Consider the following 26,345-nt stretch of genomic DNA (forward strand, 5'->3'; position numbering starts at 1 on the left):
CTCACATTTAATCGTTACACTGTGCATCTATTTATAGGTATAACCCAGATACATTTGAAAATAAGTAAATTAATAATTAGATTGCAAAACGAGGGGGCACCCGGATTTGAACCGGGGACCTCTTGATCTGCAGTCAAATGCTCTACCACTGAGCTATACCCCCACACGGTGCTTTGGGTCGAACTGTTCATATTTAAAATAACATCAGGGTATTTATTTTTAAATATTCTGAATATGTAGAATTGTTTTTGTCATTTCTGTCAATTAGCTAATGAAACTGTTTATTAATAGAGAACATCTGGCTGATATGAACGTGGTGGTTGCTTTTTACTCAATGTAACGCAGTTGAGCTCCGGATTTAAATTTTGTTTTCCAGCCAGAAATAAAGTAAAGCATTATAAATAACTGCGGGAGAACCGTTAAAAATAATCGAAGATGTTCCAGACTCCTCACAGACTGCCTTTTACACAGAGTGCCATATCGGATCTATTCCACAACCTAGGTGTAATTTCAGAGAATGACAATACGGGGCGATCGAGCAGCAGCTTTCTGCAGCACATCAGCATTAGAATCAAAATCAGGTTTATTGGCCAAGTGTGTTGACACACAAGGAATTTGGTTCCAGCTGTTTGTGACTCTCAAAAGTACAGACATAACACTATACTATACAAGACAAGTTAATGCAGACTATACAAGACAATGCAGATGTGATACAATAGACAATATGAGTATTAAATATGAATACAGAATATATGACTGATCAGTTATGTACATAAAGTGTAAGAAGTTCATGGTAGTGCAAATAACAGTATTTGTGCAATATACAACAGCAGTAGTGTGTGTAACATACAGATGATGTGATGACTGACAGTGCATAATGTAGTACTTATAGATATTTACTTATTTTATACATATTCTATAGTTTGCACAAGAGCAGGATCAGGTAGCCAAAATTACAAAATTGTACATGCAGCTATGGATGAAAAGGTTTGGAAACAATGATGGGATTTATATAGTTCTACAGGCAATAATTTACTCATACTTTTCAGCAATATGCAATGTATATTATACACAAAAGGCTACAGGCAATAATTTACTCCTACTTTTCAGCAATATGCATTGTATATTATACACAAAAGGCTACATTTAACTAAGCTATGGTTGAAAAGCTAGTTTGTGGTTTTGTGGTTATTACATTTTTCCCAGGTACTCTGTGGCTGTGGGTGTGTACAGCAGGTTTGTGTTAGGGGTATGAATGTGTTTGCAGTTGCATCCTGTGGGTCTAGCACCCATCTGTCACCCTGCCTTTTGCCTTAAGTCCCCTGATGCATTGTGAGCCTGTGTAGGATAAGTGGTACAGAAAAATATATGGATGGATGGATGGATGGATGGGTGGATGGATGGATGGATAGATGTCTAACTTAAATCATATTAAATGCATGTTTTCAAAATGGGCTAATGGACTAACAAGTCTAAATAACATCCATAATATTGTCCAAATAGTTTGCTTCGCATAAGAAAATACACACCAGTGTCTCATCGTGTATTGATTAAAAATGTTATTAGTACTAAGAATTTGAGCTTGCATTTCAGCTTACCAGCAGAGGGCTTTGAAACCTTCAACTGCTCAGTTAAACTGCATAGAAATCCTGATTAGCGGGTACAGAGGCACACAAACTCGTGTTATTCACCACCTTAACAGCATGTTATGCATATTTACATTCCCAGCTCATCTTTGACTCACCTTTCTTTAAATAGTGCCTATGTGGTCACCAGTGGTTTAGCACACAGGAGTTGTTCCTCACATTGTTCCTCACATTTATTACTTTGCTACTGCCTTCTTAGTAGAGTGAAATGTCATACATTAAAAAAATCACTATAATTCACCATGATGGCCATAAAAGATGTTTTTGTATGTTTGTTTCTCTTGCTTGTTTGTTTGTCTTGTTTGTTTGTCTTGTTTGTTTAATCCCAAACTGTTCCATTATACCACTTTATTTTTTACCCCATTCAGTGTATTTCCAGGCCTGATTAACCTCTACCATGATACCCGATGTGTTTGTTTGTAATTTGATTATTTTTTAAAACAATATTACACACATGAACATCATTTGAAATAAAGTCATATCCAAAGTCATTTCCAAAGCGGATAATTTTCCAACCCTAAGATTTCGGTACCAGCTTCATTTCATGGTATAATCTGGATCATTTCATAGTATAATCTGGATCATTTCATAGTATAATCTGGACCATTTCATGATATAATCTGGACCATTTCATAGTATAATCCGGATCATTTCATAGTATAATCTGGACCATTTCATGGTATAATCTGAAGCATTTCATAGTATAATCTGGATTATTTCATGGTATAATCTGGATAATTTCATGATATAATCTGGATCATTTCATGATATAATCTGAAGCATTTTTATCAAGCAGCTCCAGTTCAAGAGAATTTTTGGAGCAGAAAATAAATGTTGATATTTTAAACTATACCCATTTACCTGTTGTTCCCACTCACCTGACTTCGCCTACCTTTTTATTTATTTATTTAATTTACTTTTTTATTCATGTGACGAGATCTTTGCATTTGTGACTAACTATTTCATCATGACTATTCGGCTATATAAAACACTTACGTTTACAATACAATTTCTCACCAGATTATTTTAGTTACTACAGGTGGCGTACTACGTTAACATCCTGTTACGCGCACGTTATTAGTTCACTTCTTGGCGTCTGCCCGTTCTACTCCTTATATGGTACTGGGAGCTCTTTCTGGCGGGTTTCTAAGCGCCGCCCACCCGTCTTTCGAAAGCACCTCCCATTAGTCACACAGAGCGCGTGCACGAGGGGCGGTACGTGCCCGCGCTTGATGTCTAAGCGAGAGTGTTAATAGTTAAGCACCGACAAGTCGATTGTATTTAGCCTTATTTAACATCCTTTCAGTGGTTTAACCGTTTATTACCGGTCTCAAGGCGTGCTCAGGGCGCTTAAGACTTACAGAACTGTTTCTTCTGTTACAAAGGAAAGCCAAACAGAGGAACATGAATCCCTTGTGTAGCAGATGTAACAAGGTTGTGTATCCCACAGAAAAAGTAAACTGCCTAGACAAGGTGAGTAATCCCTACACTTACTATTAGAGATAACAATATAACTTGTAACTCTGTTTATTCCTGGTTATTCTGTTCTTATTGACATATACCTGGTCCAACAGGGCTGAGAATAAGCCTTTCTCTTGCCCACACATTTGTTACCAAGTCTACGCTGTTTAGTGTAACGTTACTAAGGCGCGCGACAGATTTGACTCATTTACGATAAACTTTTCCGTCAATTAGCCAAACGGAGCCGGTGATCACGTCGATCCGAGTTTGACTTCACTTTGCAAGTTAAACAGGCGCTTCCTGTTGGAGCACATATTTCAGAATGTGAATATGACAAAAGGAGGCTCTGCATAATACCTCTGTATTACAACATGCTATTATACTGGATAGATCACATTATGAAAATAGATGAACAGAACTTGTGGACAGTATACACAATAACTGTGTGTAATTACCTTTGCCTGCTTTATTTACCAAAGCTTCTTGTATTGAAAAAAAAATGTGGGCGTTGTCATTGGCAGCAGCAGGTTTGTGTTAGCCACAGTGTTGGGCCTAAACCATGGGCAATGCTATCGTATGGGATATTATAACCCACTTAAATCAGAGCTATACATACATACATTCACTATATTTTCCAAACCAAATCAGTTCTATTCATGTCTGTAATTTGTAACATTCCAGTTACTACCCACAAGACAACGTTGTTTATAATGTCTTAGACTATATACTACTACAGAATTAGAGCCTGTTACATTTCTTTAGTTCCTGCCTGAAGAGTTTGGTGGCCTTTGCTAATCATAGTTGCAATAGTTTTTGGTTTGTTTGATAGCACATCATTTTATTAGTATGGTTGTTAAGCTTTGGTGTGTTTTGTGTAAAGGGTTTTGTGAAGGGTTTTGTGGAGGTGTTCTCTGCTGCTTCTTCGGAAGTTCACGCAAGAGTGAGTCAGTGCTGGATGAGCTGTGCGTGATAGACATCCTGTAGGCCTGTGTGTTGCAGCTCTGGGCTGAAGTGCAATGGTTTTTGGCCAGATTTCTGCCAGTCATCTTTTTGCAAGTCGCTGTTGCACTGAAATGTAGACAGAAAAGAGGAAGTCAGGTTAGACCTCTAGAGAAAAGTTCCATTAGAGAGCATGTAGTAAACATGCCAAACGGGGACAGAGTAAGTACTATACTATAACTCCACCAGCTTGTACAGGTCAGAAAGACTGTAAAATATCTCTCAGGTTACACTCTTGTATTACTCTGTTGTAATACCTGGGTAATAAATGGCTGATGGGTAAATAATTGCTAACTTGTCAGCTCTGTGGTGTTGATATACAGTAGAAGAAGAATTCTGCACAAAAATGAGGATGCACTTGTTCTTAAGTGTAGATCAAGTAGTCTCTTACTAAGTAGTAATCTTACTCTAGGGACTTTCCACATTCATATGTTCCTGTCTGGCAATGAGCATATTTTTGGGCAGTGAATAATATTGTATTCAGTATGAATGTGAAACATCTAAGGTGATTCTTAGGCCTGTAGATACAATGATCTCACAGATCACGCTGATGTATGTTTCTTTATACTCCACTTCCTCTGCAGTGGCCTGGATTTAGGCAGCCCCACTTTACATACTGCTGCCTGGCTCATAAAATTCCTTTGCCTTTATTTTAGTCTATTACAGGTCTAAATATTTTGCATGTTTATCTTGAAGTGCATTTTTTATAAAACCTGATAGTTGATAAGAGGTGTTTTTACATTCTTCTACATACTGATGTGGACATTTGAGATCAACACTTTACAAAAACTTCAAGCTAATAAAGATATGAGTCACATTCGTAGAACTCACACATTAGTAAAAATAAAATAAAATAAAAAAGTAAAGAAGAATATTGTTTACAGTTCAGGATGTGTTGGGAGTTGAAAACTATTTAGTCATCACCCTAATGCTGCTATCAAATGGTCACATACTTATTTTAATGGGTTAACATTTGTGTATCAAGGACAATCAGGAACATGTTTACCATGTTTTGTGTTTATGCCAGATTTCAAATTTATGATCTGTGAGTTTTGCTTTCATGTGTTGCAGTATTGGCACAAAGGATGTTTCAGCTGCGAGGTCTGCAAAATGACTCTAAACATGAAGAACTACAAAGGCTTCGACAAGAAACCCTATTGCAGCCAGTAAGCTCTCACCACTTTCTGCCTGTCCTTGTGTCTCCTGAGGGTGTGTGCTCAATCTGTCTTTCCTCTCTGAAATGCAGGCAGAACAATTCTAGCAAAGGATCACATTTATCTTTCATTTTGTATCTCCTGTGTTTGAACATCTGTATGGCCGATGATCTGTGTGTGTGCACATGTGAGTGTGTTGACAGGTTACACATAGACAAATGCAAGAGCCTTGAGTTTCAGTGTTCTGAACATGATTCTCACATTAGGGTAGATGCGTGGGAGATTGAAGATTTGCATATTTTGTCACTAATCAACAATCCAGAGTTTCTAGGTGCCATTAAGTCCTGTAAGCAAAGCAAAATTTTGAATAACATGCAAATACACACACATCTCAGTTCACTCAGCGATAAACATGTGGTCTTCTGTTTTGTCGGCGCTCGGTTATCTTTTCATTGAACACTCCTCATTGAACAGATGTCAGGTTTCTTTTGCACATTCACATCAAACCAAAGTGATTATTTTTATCTGTTACACCCTTGAGTTATATATAAGCCCTTTGTAAATAGGATGTTTGACCACAGCATCTGAACGCTACTTTTACATGGAAGTGTTAAAATAAGTTCAAGGTTCGTTCGACAACTGCCAGTCTCACTTCTGCACAGACCTGCATAATAATCTTTTTGCTGTCTTTGTGTCCAGTTACTTTTTCATGGCTTTATGGGTATCATGCTACATTCAGCTCATGAATATTCTATGCTTACGAGGAAAGGATACAGTTAGTGTATTCACAGGTTAGTGTATCCAGCTGTAGAGTTACCAACATCAACAACGCTCACTTTCTACAGTGATAGTTGAGCCATCTGACCCTTCACAATTCTGTTATTCAACTAAAGCAGCAGTCAGACCAAATATGAGTCAAATTTGTCCGGCAGAAATGGCAATTCATCGACAGGGAAAGAATGTGTGATAAAATACACATCTGCAGTTTCTTTTGCATTGTGCCAAATTTGCCAAGGAATTTTTGAAAGCAAAAAGGTGAGTATTTTGCATTTGTGCATTGATTAGCAAGCGATTTAATATTAAAAGTGCAATGTAAAATGGAGTTTGTTGCCATGAAATAATTTTTCACAAGGTTTTTTATTCTAAAGATATATTTAAATGTATTATCTTGTTAGTGATCCTGGTACCTAGGCACATTTATTATACTCTATACAGGAGAATGAGACATCCTGTACTATAACACATTGCCTCTTTTTTGAGGTGTTTGAACACTATTCATTCCTCATAGCTTAAAGTTAAACCAGTAGATTGGGGCCTTAATCCATGATTCTAGACAAATCCACTTTGACTCAGAATCGTCTGAGTCAAGTGGCTTTTATTTGTTCACCATCTTAAAGATAGAGACAGATGACATTCTTCATTTCAATCCAAGGAGCAGCAGGCTTTTTTTAGACAGGTTTAATCTGACCTCATTTATATCTGATCCAGTTTAGATTCAGGCTATTTTTTCATTTCAATGTTTTGACACTATTTTTGACGAAATAGTCGAGACAACGCACAGAGAGAATTTTATTTCGGAATTGGCACGTTTGTTTGTCTCCACATACAAGAAAGGGGCCTTATGTGCAAGCTTGTATCCTCCTCCCTCCTGTTGCCTATGTGTCATTTTTCTAGAACCCAGCCTATTTGCCTTTGGCCTGAAACTGTTGCTTAGAGCTGTGCAACTCTGACCCTGAATGCATTTTCCGCATCCCTACTATTTGATTTAACCTGAGTTGAATGGTTCGTGAATGAGGGCTTTGTGCTTGTGTAGTTTGTTTACCAATCCACATTTGCTTAACCCAAGGTGGTGGAAGTGGCTATGAGGTCAGACCAGGACAAAACAGGAACATGTTCACAATGGAAATGTAAAAACAAAAATATAAAAATTATTTTTTTTATTTTCTATATAAATATTACATATAGGATTATTAACAAATGTATTATATTCTTTGTATATTGTGATACCTTTTGTAGTACACAAACTTTTATTTGTTCTACTATACATAAATAAATATTACATATAAAATATGTTATAATATTAATATTTTATATGTAATAGATATATACCAGCCCATTAAATGAAAAGCAGCTACACAACACATTATGATGAAGTTTATAGAATTGAATGTTTGCAGAAATTACTGCATGCTTGCTTTCCTCTCTCATGCAAATATGTGGGATTCATTTGGGAACCGAGACCAAACTCCTCCTCCCAGCTGGACACTAAGACAAGAATGCTACTAAACGCAGTCCAAGAATACAGTCACTCCTACAGGTCTCAACTGGGAGCTGTGAAACTCACTTAAAGGGAAACAGTGTTGTTTTATGAGGCACTGATGACTGAATAAGTTTTGACCAGATATTTTTGCCACAAGGTACACTGAGTAAGCGCCAACTTCAAATAAGCTTGACTGAATATAAAGGCTCAGGGATTTTATCCTTTTTGCATTTGGTGAATGTGAGTTCATCCATGAGGGTCTGAATGGTGTCAGGCAGTACAACGATTATATTCACCCTTTTCCCCCAAATTCCAGGGAAGAAGGATATGCAGAATGCAAAGACTGACATGTCCAAGCGGGTCTTTAGCTTCAGGGTTAAGGCAAAACACTCAAACACATTTTTATTCATGTTGCCTCTGCTGTCTTCATGTTGTCTTGCCATTCCTTTTTCTATGGCCTTGTCTTTTTAGTTAGATTTGTAGTAAAGAGCATGTACTTCATTCAGAAAAATACTTTCTCACTCCTACTTGAAAATCATTACACTTTTTCTTTTTTAAGGCACTACCCCAAGACAAGCTTTACCAGCGTGGCCGACACCCCAGAAAACATCCGACTTAAGCAGCAGAGCAAGATGCAAAGTCAGGTACAAAAACCTTGGTGCTCATTCTCTTTTACCTCTGTCACCCTTCTTGCTGTTTCATCCCAACTTTTTTGTCTACATCCTGACTTCCCTTTTGATTCCCTTTCTGTAAATCTGTAATCAGTTGTATTTGAATGGGTATTTAAATCTGATATAGTGTTTGATCAGTTTTAAGTTCTTTCTTCTTCTCTGATTCTTTCTCATCATCCTCTCCTGCTGTCATGACAATTGGATCCCCTTGGCAACAGTCTACAACAGACGGACTCTCCATACCACCCAAAATACAGGCTATTGAAATTCCCCATCCTCCTCTTGCCCCCTGCTTACACACACTCCACCTGATGCCTGTAACAGGCAGAGACTGACCTTTCCAGATAGTACAGTAAGGTCTGTGTATATTATTGGCCTTCCGTGCTGAGCCGGTTAATAAGTGAAAAATGCTAAATGCTGTAGTGATTACAATAAGCAATGAATAACATGCATAAGATATGTAAGCGACCCAAGCATAGAAGGTTTTGTATCCTTTGATTTTCATATGAGGTCACACTCCCCATGTAGATGGTATAAGCACCATCTGCTCTTGTTCTGTGCCATGTTCATTCTATTTGCCCTTCTTTTCCCCAGGCTTTTCTCTCACCCACCCCACCCTTCTTTTTCCTGTTTCCTAATGACCTTTCTCTGTTTCTTTGTGCCTTGCCCTATCCAAAAATGAATAGACACATTTTAACATTTCCTTCAATTTAAAAGGAACCCCCCCTTAACCGTAAGGCCTATTTTATGTGCTGTTAATAGAGAGTGACTTTCAGACCTGGGAATTTGTAAGTATTCTGAGTGCCATTATTTTGTCTCAATTATATGGATTGAGGACAGAAAAATTAACACTGGAAATCCAGACTAGATTAAAAAGCAGACACGTTTTTAAGTGTGTGTATGCGATAATGTGTCTGATAATCTACACTGCTGCTACTCTTGGATATTGGGTTGTTGTGTTCATAGCAGGATGTTTGAGAATCTAGTGCATGGACGCTTTTCTCCTGGGACTTATACAGAATGTTGAAGACTGCTGCCTTGATTTCGTCGTTCCACGGACTTACAGTAAGAATCCTTTACAGCCAAAACTGTAAAAATCTTTGTCAAAATACTCAGTTTTTTACAGTTTTGGCTCTTATATTGGTGGAACGGCAAAATCAAGGCAGCTGTCTTCAACATTTGTCTGTTTAATCTAGTCTGGATTTCCTGTGTTCCTTTTTCTGTCCTTAATCCATATAGTTGAGACAAAATAATGGCGCTCAGAATGCTTACAAATTCCCAGGTCTGAAAGTCTGAAATCACTCTCTATTTCAAGTTGTGAGGAATAAGACACAACGTGCATGCATAGACTTGATGCATAAAAGAAAATGATCCACAATGGCAGATATCTACAGCTGTGTGATGGTGACAGCATAGCTCAAACTGACAACGGTTGCGAAACATTTTTTTTTTTTAATTTTTTTTTTACATGATTATTATTGCATCATTTATAGCTGTGACATTATTTCCTCAGGAAGCGTTCCTGTTATAGCTTTTATTATAGCTGCTATAACCAGGCTAAAAAGCTCTCTCTCTACGAACTGACATTACAATGCACTGACACTGCCGACTCTTTCCACAAATGTAACTTTTTCATATAGATCAACCATTATAAATTTGCAAATTATGCTTACAGTTGGTCTTATATTTTGTTAATGTCATGCAAGTCTTTGTGAATGTGGTATTACAAGAAACAACAGGTTACAATCAACACATTACTATTATCTTCAGGTCAATCAAATTGAAGAATTCAACAGGGCTAACTGTGGATTAGTGCAATTAGTTGGCCCTACTTAAGAGAACACAAAACAAAAAAGTGACAAAAGGGCAACCTTGAAAGAAACTCAGATTTTTTGCATAGACGATTGAGCAACGACGCAAGCCCTTAAAAGCACAATAACACTCTGATGGTTGGTACTGTTGCAGTGAATGCATAACACTCATTGCAGTGGCATTACTCATCATTTTTGGCATAGTTGTGTGGCAGAGGGGGTCTTTCATTCTCTCTCTCTCTATTTAGGGGCTTTGTTTACAGGCTGTGGGAGTGCAGCAGGCCCTCTGGGTCGGCACGCTTGGACGCTTTATGGGGAATTTCCGGGACGATGGAGAAGTAAAGAGAGGGGGGATGGGGATGTTGATCTGTAGAATGTCAACCTTGTGATTTGTATGTGTGTTACAGATCAGTCAAGAATGTATGTGTGTTGGTGTGCAATGGGCTGTTTCGATATGGGTCATGCTGTGTAGTGAAGCTTGACCTGTTTGGTGATAGGTACCTTTGTTTGTGGCTGTACTTAATTGTTGGTTAGACATTCTCCATAGCACACTGCACTTCCTGCACTTTTTTTTAGCAAATGCCCACCACAGTGAAGGTTAATCATTACACAGACAGCCCACAGCAACTGAACTAGGCTACCTGTTGTTATAAATAATTGATCTGTGAGAAACATCGGTGAGGTACTTTTTGTTGGGGGCTGGCAAAAAAAAAGCTTGGTCACAAGCATGCTGCCAGAGTCGCTCAATCCACTTGCAGTGAAAATCACTCTGAGAGCAGCAGCAGAACAGCGCTCTATTAAGAGAGTCTGGAGATTACCTAGTGTTTATATAGCAGTAAACTACAGCTGATCTGAAAACACCAAGTCTGAGTTTACCAGCTTTCATGCTGCAGTAAAGGCCAAAGCAGACAATGTCACTTTTGTTTGCTATTACACTGCCTTTTATAAGTGAAGTGTGAAAGGTGAAACTATAAATTATACAGACGCTGTTGCTTCTGTATTTTCCTTCTGTTGAGCTGGGTGAAGGGGTATCGTCTTCATTTCAAGCTGTTTTGTCTATCAGTAAATCAGTATTTTAGTGTTTTCTACCTGCCTACAATTTACAATGTGTTCAGTGCTTTATGGGGACTTAACTTCTCATATTCAAAATACTTGACAATGTTATGACAGTGGGATGTTATCATAATAATAAGACAAATTTTTAAGTACTGAAGTTTCACTATAGGCATCATTTTTCAGATATAGTAATACATTATAAACCTCAGAGGCTGTAATTCAAGGGTGTGTGCATGGGTTTGTGCTTGCATGCATGCACTTGGGCAGCGTTGAGGCAAGTGAAAGAGGGCGTGTATATGTCAGAGGCACATTTATCACGGCAAGAACCACAACATTTAATGTAACCCATGCATCATTGTTCATAGTTTGACCTTTCAAAACTGTGTCCGTTGTCTGAAATGCAGCCTGAAATGAACTACTAGTTGAATTGTGCAGTTCATCTATGTACTAGGTGTGCAATGCAGTGTATTTACTGTCAAAATGAATAATTTTGTCTGCTTACTCGCCTCTTGTCCCATGTAGGTGCTCTATAAAGAGGACTTTGAGAAGAACAAAGGGAAAGGCTTCAGTGTGGTGACTGACACACCAGAGTTGCAGAGACTCAAGAAAACGCAGGACCAGATCAGCAACGTAAGCTGCCAAACTTGCAAGAAGCTATAATATCACCTTATATGCGACAGAAGGATTTTCACACCGTTGAGGAATTTTTTTCTTAACATGTTACTGAAGAGTGCAACACATGCTGCAGCACGTTTCACTCTGCTTCAGACTCCTCCCTTCCCTTCTTGTCCTGAGCTCCACTTCCTATCTTTCCCATCTGTCTACAAGTTGTTTCCCAGCTTTTTTGTTCTTCAGTTCGAGACTCAAAATTTCTCATATTTATTCTGCCTCCACCCAACTTCCTCTCTAAATTGTTTGTCATTATCCACTGCTACCTGCCTTTCATTCTTTTTACCACCTTAATGATCTTGTGTTAAGGCTCGTTTCCAAGCAATACTAAAATCACTTGGCCATTGTTGAGGTGTCATTTCCTTTTCCTGTTCCCTGTTCAGCTTTTCTTAGACTAGCCCTAAGTGGCTACACTGTGGAACACACTGACATCTTGTGTTTGAAGTTCACTGTAATGTAACACAGCACTGTGTGTGTGTGTTTGTTTGTCATATGTCATGCATTAGATCAAGTATCATGAGGATTTTGAAAAGACTCGAATGGGAGGTGAAGCCCTGCCTCCTGAGAGCAATGCTAATCGAGGTACTAATCAGTACATGGCCGCTGTTCTCCCTTTTTATTTCCCATTTCTCTTGTCACAATGATTGTTCATACTCAGCATTAATCCGATACCTGTGCACACTTCCTTTCTTTTTCTAACCTAGCCTACCAACCTACCAGCCCCACCAACCCTGCAACCCCGCAGAACTACAACTACGAGCCCCAGCCAGCTCGCTCTGCCGCAGCTCCACCACCTCCTAGTGGCGGGGTGAGGAATTGCACCACATCAAGTTCAATTCTACATGTTAACACACTGCAAGATCTCTGCCAAAAACATTTTTATTATTTGGTTAACTGTGCTATAGTGAGTTTTGTATTCATTCAGTCATTTATTCATTAATTCATCTTCAGTGTGCAATTTATCCTGATCAGGGACACAGTAGAGCCAAAGCCAGTCCTAGAACCACTGGTGTAGAGATAGGAACAAACACATGATGGGTCATCAGTCCATTGCAGGGCACCATGTGTACACACATTCATCGACTCTGTGTGTGACATTATACAGATAGGGTCAAATTTGTTAACAGGGCATTACATTTTATTTTTTTACAAAGAAAATAGACTAAAAATAATCATTGGATGAAAGTTGAAACAGATGAAAGCATTGCATTCCAGCTCAGATTGTAACACTGAGAAATATATTCAAAAGAACTGCTTAAAGATGCCCTGCCACACGTATTTCATTACTTTTGTGGTAATGTCTGAAGTTTACCATGGAGACTGTAACATTTTTTGTGGAAAAAATGCCTTGGATACCTTGTTTCAAGCCATTCTAGTGTGGTATAGAAAGCCTGCAGGAAGACTCAGCTCAATTTGCACCAGTTCTCATTAATATTCAATGAGCTATGCTGCTTGGCTCCGATTGGCTAACCGCTTGGATATGAGAGCATGACTATTCATTCACCCTAAGTAGCCTAGGATAGGGGAATTGGGGCAGAATGGCTTCTTCAGGTATATTGATGATCAGACATCCTTGCTGTATAGGAAACTCACTGAGCTACACAAATTCTGTGGGTGCGGTCTCAAGTGGGAGAGCTCATGAATAGTAATGAGCTCGATCAATTCCACGTCACACTGAGCAGCTTTTCTAATTGACCTGATTTCTCCGCTTATTTCTTTTCAGTGGCTAGAGCTGACAGGGGAGGTAGCAGTTCATTTTCACATTCCCAACACAACACAAACACATATGGATCTAACACATATCAAAAAATACAAGTAAAAACCTTTTTGTGTGGAAGGGCATCTTTAAACCTGCTTGATATGCAAATTAGTAGAAACCACAGAACATGAATACTATGCTAGTCAGGTGACTTATCTAGTTCTAGGAGAGGATAATCATGGCTATTATCTACAAGTTTCTACTTTTGGCTACTGTTTTGTTAATAGATGCTGTTGGCTAGCTGTTTGGGCTGGCAAGAGAGTGTGAGGTGTTTCTAATTTGCATAGCATGGACATTCATAAAGTTTCTTTTAAAATACTGCATACATTGCCTTTAATGAAAGAAAGTCAATATAAGAGTCAAAATGTAACTGAAAATGAGCTAAACCTGTGCCTGTGTGTGTATGCAGAAGCGCTACAGAGCGATCTACGACTATGCAGCAGCTGATGAGGACGAGGTTTCGTTTGCAGACGGAGACGTGATCGTGGATGTGCAGCAGATAGATGAGGGATGGATGTTTGGTCGTGTGGAGCGCACGGGCAAGCAGGGCATGCTTCCCGCCAACTACGTTGAGGCTATATAATTGAGCAAGGCTAAGAGAGGAGGTGAAGAATGCAGGACGGAGGGATGTACATTGGAATGATCCTGGTGCCATCTCTATTTTTTTTCTCCTTCCCTGTTCATTTCACAATTTGTTTAATAACATGTTCTTAATTAAATGCGAGAGAAACTTGATCAGGCATCTAAGCTTTAGCTTTTTTAGACTCAATGCTAATACGCTTAGAATAAAAATCTGCTCCTATCAGCTGAATGAGCATTATTTTATTTTTTTTTTGTGTTTTTTTTGTGTTTCTCTTTTTTTTTTATTTACTTGCTTTTCCCATGTGGGCAGTGTTTGTTAGTTTTGTGCATTGCTTTGCCCTTGTGCTGAAAATTATGGCTCAGATTACTATTTTACCAGCTTCAAAGACACTGGCGAAATGTTGAGATGAGTTGTCAAGTTGTCTGTAAAGATTATTTGTATTCTGGAAATTGAAGTTATGTGCTGAAGAGGCTGCTGGGAAAAGCAGTTTCAGTCAGCTGAATGGTTAGATGAGTGACCAGCACTCGTTGCTCAATCATTGTCTTAATCACAAGCTTGTTAGGTGAAGTGCTGCAGTTGGGTTGGTAAAGCCCTTTGGAGTTCTTTTTATGCACTTTGAGGGAAAAATACCAAAAAATATGATGGTTTTATATAAACAAAATTTAGATATGGTACATTACTTTCTTAAATGTCATCATGAAAGAAGAAATCTCCAGGTTTTATTAGTATATATTGGCATAAATGTGACATATCATTCTATTCATATTTTGTAAGAAATCATTCCAATTCATGAAAATATTCGATAATAAACTTATAATTAAACCAATTCATGAGGTGTGTATGCTTTATAGAGTTCTAGAGTACAGTAATGATAAACAAAAGGCCCATAAAATGTCTATCGCTTTGAAAGTGGGAAAAAAAAGCCCTCTAGGATACTAAAAATCCTTTCCTGTCCAAACCACTTAGTTAGCTTTTGACATGTAAATATTTATATGTAATATTATTCCACATTGATATGTTTAGTTCAATTCTTTTTATATAAATTAATAATTCATGTTGAAATTATGAGGTAACATCACACTTCAAGCAACCTGATTAAAAAGCATAAAGGATCCAAACTTGAACATATAATTTTAAACATTATTTCAAATAAATTCACATCTATAAAATTCAAGAAGTATCTGAAGGCAATTCTAATAAGAACATGTTGTGTAACAAAAATAAAAGTTGCCACTAAATTAATAACTATATGTGCAAATCCTATAAGTCCATACAATGGGATAATACTCGAGCAGATCTATTTTTCTTTTGCATTTTTGTTTTGAAGTAATGCATCCTCTTGTTAACAGTCTCCTGAATTTTGGGTGGTAAAGATGACACCTTCTCCTGTAAAACAGATCCATGTTTCCCTATACAGTCTTCACATAATCTATAATGAGGAAAAACAAAATATTAAGACCAAAGAAACTTTTTCATGTTCTTAAAACATGCATGATCTCATTGCATACAGGGTGAAGATATTAAAATTGACACCAGTCAATAAAGAAAGGGTATATAAGAATATATAGGGTAAGATAAGTGTTGAACTGAGGCGGTTTATAAAACCTGCCTTGTTAGTGAATACGGCTGGCTCTGAAACACCAGTACATTTCCACTGTGAGTCACTGAACGAGATCGGAGTACTGCAATCTGAGAAAAGAAATCACTTTCAGTTACTGAAAACTGGATCAGATGATCCAATGGTTAAATTAAAGTTTGTTCCCTCTACAGTGTAAAGCACAGCACAATTTGCTAAACTAAAAGTAAAACTTACTGGGTCTCAAAGCCCTGGCTGAAGAGTTTTATCTTTTAAATAATTTAGAGCTTTCCATTGCTGAATGTGCAAATGTGCACGTCTTATTTTAGGTGACAAAAATGCAGAGTCAGCAGAACGTAATCGCTGACTCTCTTTACTAAAGATTATAAAATGTCAAAATTAGTCAGACTTTATCAGCTGCAGCTGATTTAGTTCCAACAGAAAATGGCTGAGATCAAATCCAGAATACTACAGTAAGGACTGTGAGAGGAGAAAAAAAACATGGGAACACAAGACAAGGTAAACTGAAATCTAAAACAAAATCTAAACATGGCTAGCTCCCAGTCAAGGCCTCTCTATAATCTGGTGGTGGATTATTTGAGACTGCACTCCTCACTGTGCTTTAAGATGCTGTCTGTTTTTTTTTTAATTGCAACATCTTTCATCCTGATTGATTTTCATATCAATGCACTCTCAGTCCTTTTCACCATGCACTAAACCTGTCTCCAGTGATTCCGACTTCTTTAATGATTTGCCTATGATTTAGTCTCTCTTTCATCTGATAATCATAATATTGGGATTTATTTATTTTTACTGACAATTCCTGATCCGTTTGTCCAGGAAATTATACATACCGTATCAATGGTATAAACGTTTTCTTGACTTCCTCCATAAACCAACACATCGTAGTCCATTCCCTGTACTGCTGAGTGCCAAAACCTGGGGACAGATTTAATAATTCGACAAAAAATCCATGGTCAGATAACTACAAACCCAATACTCGTTATTTTGAAACTCCTCAGGGTCCCACAAGGGGGCAATGTCAGACCAAATGCTGATGTGACATCACAACTTTTCTCATGCCTACATTCTGTTCTTATGGTTTTAGCAAATTCACATTTTTGATAAATACTAATAGGTTATTAATGATTATAAAATTATTTTACAGTTTAATAATCCTTACTGTCTGTTATAGATGCTGCTAACTATAGGCTAATGAGCAGAGCTCAAACACAGTGCTTACCAAAAGAAAATGTAAGATCTGCACATAAAATTTTTAGATATGTCTTTCTGATGTCTGCAGTACACAAATACGTCATTAAACAATTTGTCGGCTCTGGGTAGATTTACAAAGTCTCTGTTACGCTACAATAAGTCCTACCTGGGTTTATTTTTGTGAGGATGTAGCTTCTCTATCCATTCTTTCTTCACTGTGTCAAATTCCCAGCCGTCACCTGTACACGAAAGAATTACAGCATTCTAAAATATATAATACATAAAAATTTTAGCCTTTGATATTTGAACTTACTGAGAACTTGTCCAGACATGCTGACCCCACCGAAGAGGAACAGCGTGTGGTCTGAAGTCGGGGTGAGTGTGTGTAGGGAGCGTTGTATCGGGTGAGGAGGGGCCAAAGGCTCTCTGAGGACATTAACAAATACACCTCGTTTAGACACATTGCATGTTTTACAACATATTCCTAGGGCCATATTTCCTTAAGCCTTCCATACATCCTATGCATCAGGTGCGTGTAGAGCAGGACAGTTCCCAGTTGAAAAGCCATAAAACAGAGTAAAATAATTCATGATGGCAGTAAAATGGCACATTAAATGGCCATCAGATGATGTGCCAACCTGCACTGTAAGAAGAATCATGAAACAGCAGCAAGTCATCATATCTTCACACATTAATGTGGTGTTAAAATGTTCTTTTAGCAGATGCTTTATTCAAAACAGCTAACAAACATCCTCTCTTCGTAGATGCTTTATTTAAATCATTTTACAAATGAGGCACAGTAGAATGCAAACATAAAGCTGAGAAGTTGAGCCTTTCTGGCTTTTTGCTCGAAGGCTAACACTGAAAATCACCCCGAAAATCCACCAAAACATTGTCTAACTAGAGTCACTAAGTAAACAATATTGAAAGCACCTTCCTCTTTTTTGTGTATTTTTTTTTCAGAGCTCATATACACAGAGATTCAATAGGAAGTAATAGAGAGAGACAGAGATGTGATGTGATTCTAGATGGTTCTCTGTTTTAGCAAACCATTAAGTTTTTTTTCTTACAGAAATATTGCAACCAGTAGAAATCTTGTATTAATTTTAACATGTTACTAATTAACTACAACATTCAACAACATTGTCTCTTCAAGGCAAAGGTGTATTTGTGGACCTGCTACTGAGCCTTACATAATATCACTAACAGAAGTGTATGTTCAGTGTATATTCAGAAGTAAAGAAGCTCAAACAAAGTGAACATAAATAGAAAGTAAACAAAGTGAACGCAATCAAATTAATGAGCCAAATATATTATACTCCTACATTTAATCATTAAGAAAAATTATCCAGCATTACATATCTATGACTTGCAAAAGTATGTGAACCTTTGCATTCAGTATCTGTTGTGAGCCCTTGTGAATCAATAACTGCAAGTAAAGAGTCCGGTAACTGTTCACCACTCCTGCCCAAATGTATTATAAGAATGTTATCTCATTCCTCAGTACAGAACAGCTTCAACACTGGGATTTTGAAGGGTGTCCTCATATGAACTGCTTGCTTCAGGTCCTTCTACAATTTTTCTTTTGGATTACGCTCATGACATTGACTTGGTCATTCCAATACATCACATTATCTTTTTTGCTCTTTAATCATTCTTTGATACACAGACTTGGCTGCTTGGGCTCTTTGTCTTGGTGTATGACCTAATTTTTTTCATTGTTTCATCATTGATGGAAAACTGTTCTGGCCCAGATGCAGCAATGCAGGCCAATAGCATGATAATACCACCATGTTTCACAGAACGTATAAGGTTCTTATGGTGGAATTCATTATTTTCCTTTCTCCAAAAATAAACCTTCTAATTTTTTTAATGAGAAAAAGTTTTATTTTGGTTACACCCCTTCACAAATTTTCTTTTCCAATAGTACCTGGCCTGTCCGCATGATCTTTAGCGATATTCGTGGGTAGCAATATTCTTTTTGGAGAGTAGTGGCTTTCTCCTTGCAACTCTGTTAACAACTCAAGGTTGTTCAGTGTTCACCTGATGGCAGACTCATGATCATTAACATTAGCCCAAGTAAAAGAGGCCTTTAGTTGCTTGTATTCCTTTCTGACTCTATTATATGTCTTGCATTTGAAATGGTGTTTGTTGATTGATTACTTCTGGGGAGGGTAGCAATGGTCTTTCCTCCATTTGTACAAAATCTGTCTGACTATAGATTTTTGGGGTCCAAATTTTCAAGATGATTTTGTAACCTTTTCCAGCCTGATAAGGAAAAATATCTCTTTTTCTGAAGGCCTCAGAAATCTCCCTTATTTTTGCAGTGGTCCACTTCCACAAACATGCACTATGAACATCAGACTTTGATATATCTCTCTTCTTTAATAAAATAGGGCACTCACAGAGACCTTCAGAGATTGTTATCCCATTAACTGAAATCAGACAGACTCGAATTTGACCTTGAAAGTAAATAATAATCCCAGAGGTTCACATGCTTTTGCCTCTTACGGATTTACAGTATTCTGTAATATTGGAACATTTTCCTGAATAACAAAATTCCCAAGTATAATATTTGTGCCTACTATGTTGATTGGGTTCATTTTGTCTGCTTCTGGGACTTCTGTGAAAGTCTGCTGATGTTTCGGTTCATATTTATGCAGAAATATATACATTCCTAATGGGTTCACAAACTTTCAATCAACACTGTATATGCTAACTAAAAGCACTTCATGTTATCAATTACTTGCTTATATACTAACATCTATGTTTATGTTTTAACCAACACTACATACACTGTTTTTAGGACAATTTTGATAGTGCTAGGATTTGCCCTAATTAGTAGCTCAAAGACTTTGGATCACTACAGTAATCTAAAATGTATTAATCAAAAGCTACATACTAGTGAAACAAAATCCAGTGCAAGCTGTTAAAAGAACTAAATGCTAAGTGCTTCATTTTCACTAAACATGTAGGATAATGAAATAAAGAATGGAAATTAAGAAAAGGATGGTGTATTAATCTTACAAGCCATAGAAGACTAACCGTCAATAGAGTGCTAAGAAAGATCCATACACTATCAGTAATCAAAAGCATTACTCTCTTAGCATCAGACATGTGCAATAAAGAAAAAACATCCAGTGAGAAACAGCTCCGAAAGCAGAAACACCTTGTTGAAAAAAAGGACACCAACAGAGAATGGCTAGACTGGTTTGAGCTGACAGAATGTCTGCAGTAATTCAGATAACAACTGTGGTTATCTCAGAATTCACAGCATATTGTTGAATCCATGGCAAAAAGAATTGAGGCTGTTTTTTGAGCAAAGGGAATCCCTTCCCACTATTAATGTTGTGTTTCTAATAAACTGCTCTGCAAGTGTATATTACAGTAATGTTTGTTTCACTGTTAAATAACTATTTCAGTTTTGTTTTTTTCAAGCATTCATCGGTAGAGTATGAAATTCCTGCAAAAACATTTAAAAATGTGACAATGTTTTACAAATAAAAGTACAAGGATGAGCTAGACATGACAGAAAGTCTTACTAAAGCTGTTATTGTATACCGTTGTCCATGTTTTTAATTTGTTCTGCTATTTATGCACACTCCAGGGGAAACTGAAATGACATGTCTCTGTTGAAATTGAAGGTAAATATTTGAATGATGTTATCTATGAGATAGCAGTGTGAATCACTTGCTTTGCTCATTAGCAAACTGCTTTGATTGTTTTTTTTTTTTTACTAATTATAAAAAACATTCTCAGACAGCCGAAGGCGAAACATTTGAATGGATTTGCGAGCCTAAAACCTGAAGACATTGTTAAAAGGATGCAACAGATGGAGAACAACATAAGACAGGCAGAGGGGACCTGCTATGACACGCAGAAGTTGCAGCAGCAAAGTTGTGAATAAAAGAAGACTTGCTATATAGATAAGCTCCAACCAGTTTATTGATAACCTGAATACTATTGAATGAATTTCTATTGAATGAATTTCTGCTGTTAACCATATCTGTTGTTGTTGTTGTTGTTGTTGTTGTTGCAAAAATTCCGTCTACATGACTACACTAAATATATAGTCCCATTTCTCTGAAAAATGGAAATGAATTTTGCTGATTTTTAATTTGTTAAAATACAAAATATTTACAAAAGCATTATATCATAAACAAAGAATCCTTGGTGTTTTGAGTAAGCAGGCTTCTTTCTCAGTACAGGACAACACATTGAGATCCATGTCCTTGGTAATAGCCCATTAACAACAACAACTAAATAGAGTGTATATAGTAAATAGAGATTACATCGATAATGGCAGAGTATTCCATTGCCACCACCATGAATGCCAGGAAAAGGTAAAATGTACTCACATTTGAATCCATGTCCATGTGTCCAGGTCTAAACAGTGGATTTCTAAAGTCTGTGTTTCCTGAATGGGTTTGTCAGATAAAGTAGTCATTTAAGAATGGAACAGTCTAAAATTCTAATAAAAATTTGTTTGGCATAATAAAAAATATAACAATTAACTTACCAAGCCACCACAAATGTAGCCCCTGCTGCCAAGAATGGCATTAGAAAGGGAAGCCTTTAGTTTAGGTGGCTCACCCTGCCATAGGCAAACAAAATAAATCATCACCTATTTGTACAATTGTGATATACTGTAGTCTTGTTTTTGGGTTCTATGACTGTTGCTAGCATGAGGCCCTTTACCTGGGTTTCGGGTACAGTCCATGTAGCTGTGTTGGGCTCAAATATATGAACCTCATTATTCCAACCCCAAGAGTGGAGAGACGAAACATTATCTCGCCCCTAAATAGAGTGTGAGATTTCTTAGGCAACTCAATGTACAGTCATTTGGGATGACTGTGTTTATCCTTACCCATGCTGTCACCTCTATTGCGAATCTTTCGTTGTTGATGGTCTCTTGAATTGTTTTGTACCCATATCCACCAAAATAGATGAGTCTAGACAAATATAACAGAAATAGCACTATAATTCTACATACCTGAAACAGAGTACAGTAGACATATGTATGAGTGACTTTAATGAAATTGGTTAACTTGCTGTTAGAGGAAAGTCACTGTTGCCATTTGGGATTATTACGTGTCATAGCTGATATGAAGCTTAAACAACAAGCTAGACAGGTAGAATCAGATTTATCATATCACTATTTAATTAAAGGCATGATTGTGTCTGTGTGTTTTTAACAAACACAGTAATAATTAAATTTCCATGTCATGTCATCCCCCATAAGCTTATGAGTGCATGCTAATCCCAAGTGTATTATTATTTTGCTTGGAGCCCTTGCACTACCTGTTCATGTAGGTCCAGCAGGAGTGTCTGTCTCTGGGTGAAGGAGGGGTTCCAACCCAGGCATTTAATTTCTTCCATGTGTAATTTCCATCTTGCAAGTCTACATAATACATCTGCCAAGATAACCAACTGGTTATACATTTAAAAACAACAACTAAAATGAACCTTAAAAAAATAGGGCCAGATTGGTCAGTGAGTTTCACAACAAGGCCTAAGCATCTAGCCTTAACAAACATGTTGGACTACTTCTGTGCTAATGGGATATCCCTCTTAGCTGTGTTTCTCTGGGGCTATACTGACACCACCCCTGGAGTTAAAGAAAAGCTTACCTGGTTCAAGTATACGTCATCGTCTCTGCCTCCAAAAACATAAAAAGTACCATTGAGAAGTGAGCCGCATGTCTGGAAAAGCTGGGGAGGCAACTCTCCACCCATTTCCTTGCGAGACCTTATGCACACGCACGCACGCACGCACGCACGCACGCACACACACACACACACACACACACACACACAAGCACAGAAGAGTGTCTTCAGGGAAAATTGTTGTTTGTCTATATTGTACTTGCCTTTGGTGGCATAACCAAAGCTTAGGAAGGATAATGTCATCTTAAAATATGTTATGAAGCTATTAAAGGCATATTTTATTCCAGTTGAAATGTAAAGATCACATTTGAGTGCATTCATTAACTTATCTCATAACTTCACGGTATGTTCTGAGTAATTAGATAGGATTTCAAACTGCAGAAAAACCTGAAAGGTGAGTTGTTTTCCAACTCACCAGACTCCACTTTCCAGATCGTACAGCCAGATTTCATCAGTGGGTAACGCGATTTCGTCCATACCCTCACACTAAAAACAGCAAATCGGAGCAAATTTTATATTTTCAGTTTTTAAGAGCATCCAACATAACAAGAAATGACATTTTTGTCGGAACCACTACTATTAGGTATACAGTACTTCGCATTACTCTCTAACTTTTACTGAGGACGGATATGAAACAAAAACACTCTACTTGTGATTCGTCTCACCTTTAAACCACCCCAGACGTGCATCACGTTTCCCAGCAGCAATGCTACATGATCACTGCGCCCTGGAGCCGCCATCAGGTGCGACTCGGAGTCGGGTAACTCGGTAACGATGTCCATGGATGATGAGCTACTGTAAAGCCATCATACCAGGAAGAGGAATTAGGCGCAGACATTCTGCACAAACCGCATACCACTTTATAAAAACGATGTCAACACAGTACGCCACCTCTGGTTACAAACAACCGAGTACCTAATACATTTAAGAAGGAATTCTACACGTCTGAGTAAAGAAATAAATAAACACACTGTATGGGAAACTCCTTTTCCTTCCATAAGGCTGCTCTGCTCACACGGAATGTAAATATTGTAGAGTGGATCTAATTAATTGATTGATTGTTGATTGATTGATTCATTCATTCATTCATTCATTACGCAAATATTAACTACACAGTCTAAATATCAGAAGCAAACTTGCTTTCGTTCTGCGAGAAATTACATAGATTTTCGCGTCTTGTTTGGAGAATCTTGGACAATCCTGGAACAAGCGGTGCGAGTGAACGCTCAGTTACTGCAGCAGGCAATCATGTTTTAGAGACAGTTTGTCGTAGGGATATAAATATATGGTGTGATAAATATATGGTGGGGGACTTTTAGAGAAGTTCAGAATTAGAATCAGAATCAGGTACTGTAGGGTCTGTATGTACAGGAATTTGTCTTGGTGTGTTGGTGCATAGTCATAGTTCATTGATTAATTAACGTTCATTTAAAAGTAGCATCCGTCCAGCATATTATGTTACACGAAGATCATTCAATCAAATAATGCAGTTCACCTTTGTCTTAATGTCATTTTTGCTACAAGGAATCACAAGGTGTTGTTGTAATCCAATACAACTGATACTAGGCAGCCAGGGAACCCCAGGCATCTGTGAAGCATAGCTAGGGTGTGTGTGACATTTTTATTTGGTATTTTGGATTCAGTGGTGGAAAACATTTATTATTCAGTTCTTATAGCTTTTAGTCACTTGAATTTTATGGGTTTAATCCAAACATCAAACTTAAAAACAAAATCATCCTATAGACCATATAGTATTAGTCCTAATGTTTGCTGGAAGTGGAACGTTCATGAATAAGTTTCTGTCTCGGGAACTCCTGATGTATATTAGAACAAAAATACACATCTGTCTCTGACATGGCAGCAATTGTACCCAATGCACAAAGTGTCTTAAGTGGCTTTGATTTTGCTGGTTAGCAGATAAAGCAAGGGAAAACCAATTTTATGTAGCAAATCTAAAACTGTTACAGCTGTATTCACTGTATGTACTGATTCTGATGTACTGACAATGGCTGCACATTTAATTCAGACAGTTTTAGGTGTTATTTATCTCAGAATTATTTGCATGCATTAAAACTTCACAATTCTGTTTTTCTTTAGCTGTCATTATAACCATCATGCAATCAGTGCTCCCTAAACATGCACTATACTAGTTACAGATATGAAAAGGTGCTGTCACAGTATACATTTCCAAATTTAAAAATGTCTAAAGCACATTATAGGTTTATTGCACATGTTCACACATAGCAACAGGGATTGGAGGCCATTCATTTGTAATAAGAGTTACCGACTTCCAACGACATAGCGCTAAAAAAATCTGTGGCTTTCTGGATTTATGTTCCAGCGTAGCTTCAGCCTTTTTCCAACATTTGGGATAGAAACTGTCCAATCTGGCAACCCTACTGCAAGCAGCCTAAGTGGCCAGTAGATGTCACCATCTTATCAAGTCTTTTGGTCTGTTTGGCTGGTAAACTGTTCCTCTGGGTACTGGAGCACAGGGATGTGTCATTATACCAATTTCTGCTCTATTTTCCTTATTTAGTAGCATGACCAGGAAGGTCCCTGCGATGCCCTCATTTCATATTCTCAAAATATTTATATCTATAAAAGCAATAAGTATTTTTTCTTCTAATAAATAATCCTTATCATGAACATAAATATGGTTAAACATATGAGAATTGTTGCTCTGGCAAATTTAATACTCTCTTTAGTCAGAGATATGTAGTGAAGGGATATATGGGGCCACAGTAGGAGTGAGCTTCCTGTTGTTGAGGGCCGGGAGTTTCCCGTCATAGAGCTTGAAGGAAACGCCAGAGGATGTCCTGAGTGCCTCAGAATGTGTGTGAGATGAAGAATAAGGGAATAAATGAGTGAGAGGAGAGCTGTAGGTGTTAGGTGATGTAGATGCAGTCAGTAAATATTTTTGGTTATTTATGTTGATAATCTATTTTCCTTAGAAAAAACAAAATGGCCATTCCAGAGATGTTTTGAAAACTGCATTACCCATACTACCTCAGGCTATAATTACAGGATGGGCTGGAATCACATCTAGGAGCCATATGGCCCCATAACACCAACAGGATCAGTAGTAGTGGTTGTCAACGGTGACCACTTTGGAGGAATAGGCGTGATAACTGCTGCAAGATCCAATAGACTCATTGCTATTGGGTCACATGACACATCCTTTCATTCTCCCTCTGATCCCCCTCTCTCAGGATGGTAATGCTGTGTGTGTGTGTGTGTGTGTGTGTGTGTGTGTGTGTGTGTGTGTGTGTGTGTGTGTGTGTGTGTGTGTGTGTGTGTGTACTGTACCATCAGAGGAAGGGAGGGAGGCAGGGGGAGGGGTACTGAGGGTGGGGAGGAGGGGAAACAAGGGAGGGAAGGGAGCGTAGAGCTGAGGCACAGAGATGAAACCAGCTTAGTGACAGTGAGCAAGCAAATGAGTAAGAGGAGTGTGTGAAAGAGCAGGACGGTCATTTACGCTTCCCTGTGACCTCAAGGAAGGAAAGAAAGATCACCTCATCTTCTGCTCTCTGAATGAACGAGTGCTAGAAAGGGAGAAACATCAGAGGGAGAACAAGGAAAGATCTCCTGACATTGCTCCTGATATTGTTGACTTTGCTGCTGGAGGAAAACAGAAGGACAGACACAGGAACAGTGACGGGAGAGCTTGGTGTTTTTGAAAAGGTGCAGAACATGACAGTGTGTCTCCTGTCCTGGAGCTCGTGTATGAAGAGAACAGCCAAGGATCATTGCCATGCCAGCATCTAGGAAGCCTCACCAAGCTCACTGAAAACATGGCCCAGGTGAGAAGGTTTAGCA

The 26,345-nt window shown here is 38.0% G+C and overlaps 3 protein-coding genes and 1 non-coding gene across 8 annotated transcripts in view; 2 read left to right on the forward strand and 2 right to left on the reverse strand.

Moving 5' to 3' along the window:
• Positions 1-91: 91 nt before the first annotated feature.
• Positions 92-163, reverse strand: trnac-gca. The gene has a single exon. It is a non-coding gene; the product is annotated as a tRNA-Cys (tRNA).
• Positions 164-2,836: 2,673 nt separating this feature from the next.
• On the forward strand, positions 2,837-14,895 carry LOC113662629 (LIM and SH3 domain protein 1-like). Its single transcript, XM_027177622.2, has 7 exons — positions 2,837-3,119; positions 5,178-5,272; positions 8,080-8,164; positions 11,581-11,688; positions 12,234-12,309; positions 12,432-12,535; positions 13,896-14,895. Exons 1-7 carry the CDS (start codon positions 3,051-3,053, stop codon positions 14,067-14,069), a joined length of 711 nt encoding a protein of 236 aa, XP_027033423.1. The 5' UTR covers positions 2,837-3,050; the 3' UTR covers positions 14,070-14,895.
• LOC113662628 (kelch domain-containing protein 1-like) lies at positions 14,761-23,844 on the reverse strand. 5 transcript variants are annotated; one of them, XM_027177616.2, is made up of 14 exons: positions 23,688-23,844; positions 23,192-23,321; positions 22,942-23,012; positions 22,491-22,608; positions 22,162-22,274; positions 21,728-21,812; positions 21,559-21,657; positions 21,380-21,454; positions 21,219-21,277; positions 17,174-17,286; positions 17,027-17,099; positions 16,500-16,584; positions 15,679-15,758; positions 14,761-15,498 (listed from the first exon to the last, which is right to left on the reverse strand). In XM_027177616.2, exons 2-14 carry the CDS (start codon positions 23,306-23,308, stop codon positions 15,330-15,332), a joined length of 1,257 nt encoding a protein of 418 aa, XP_027033417.2. In that variant the 5' UTR covers positions 23,309-23,321; positions 23,688-23,844; the 3' UTR covers positions 14,761-15,329. The 5 variants fall into 5 exon arrangements, with proteins under 5 accessions (XP_027033417.2, XP_027033418.2, XP_027033419.2 ...); XM_027177617.2 differs by having other exon boundaries at positions 23,667-23,817; XM_027177618.2 differs by lacking the exon at positions 23,688-23,844 and adding an exon at positions 23,498-23,627.
• A 2,064-nt stretch (positions 23,845-25,908) lies between these two features.
• The window catches only part of arhgap23b (Rho GTPase activating protein 23b), a 29,836-nt gene continuing 29,399 nt past the window's right edge, over positions 25,909-26,345 (forward strand). Inside the window, exon 1 of the mRNA XM_027177766.2 lies at positions 25,909-26,329. Coding sequence (XP_027033567.1) covers positions 26,321-26,329 — 9 coding nt within the window. The 5' untranslated portion in view covers positions 25,909-26,320. The remainder of the gene's footprint in view (positions 26,330-26,345) is intronic.

The sequence above is a fragment of the Tachysurus fulvidraco genome, chromosome 8, assembly GCF_022655615.1.
Source record: "Tachysurus fulvidraco isolate hzauxx_2018 chromosome 8, HZAU_PFXX_2.0, whole genome shotgun sequence".
Taxonomy (NCBI): Eukaryota; Metazoa; Chordata; class Actinopteri; order Siluriformes; family Bagridae; genus Tachysurus; species Tachysurus fulvidraco.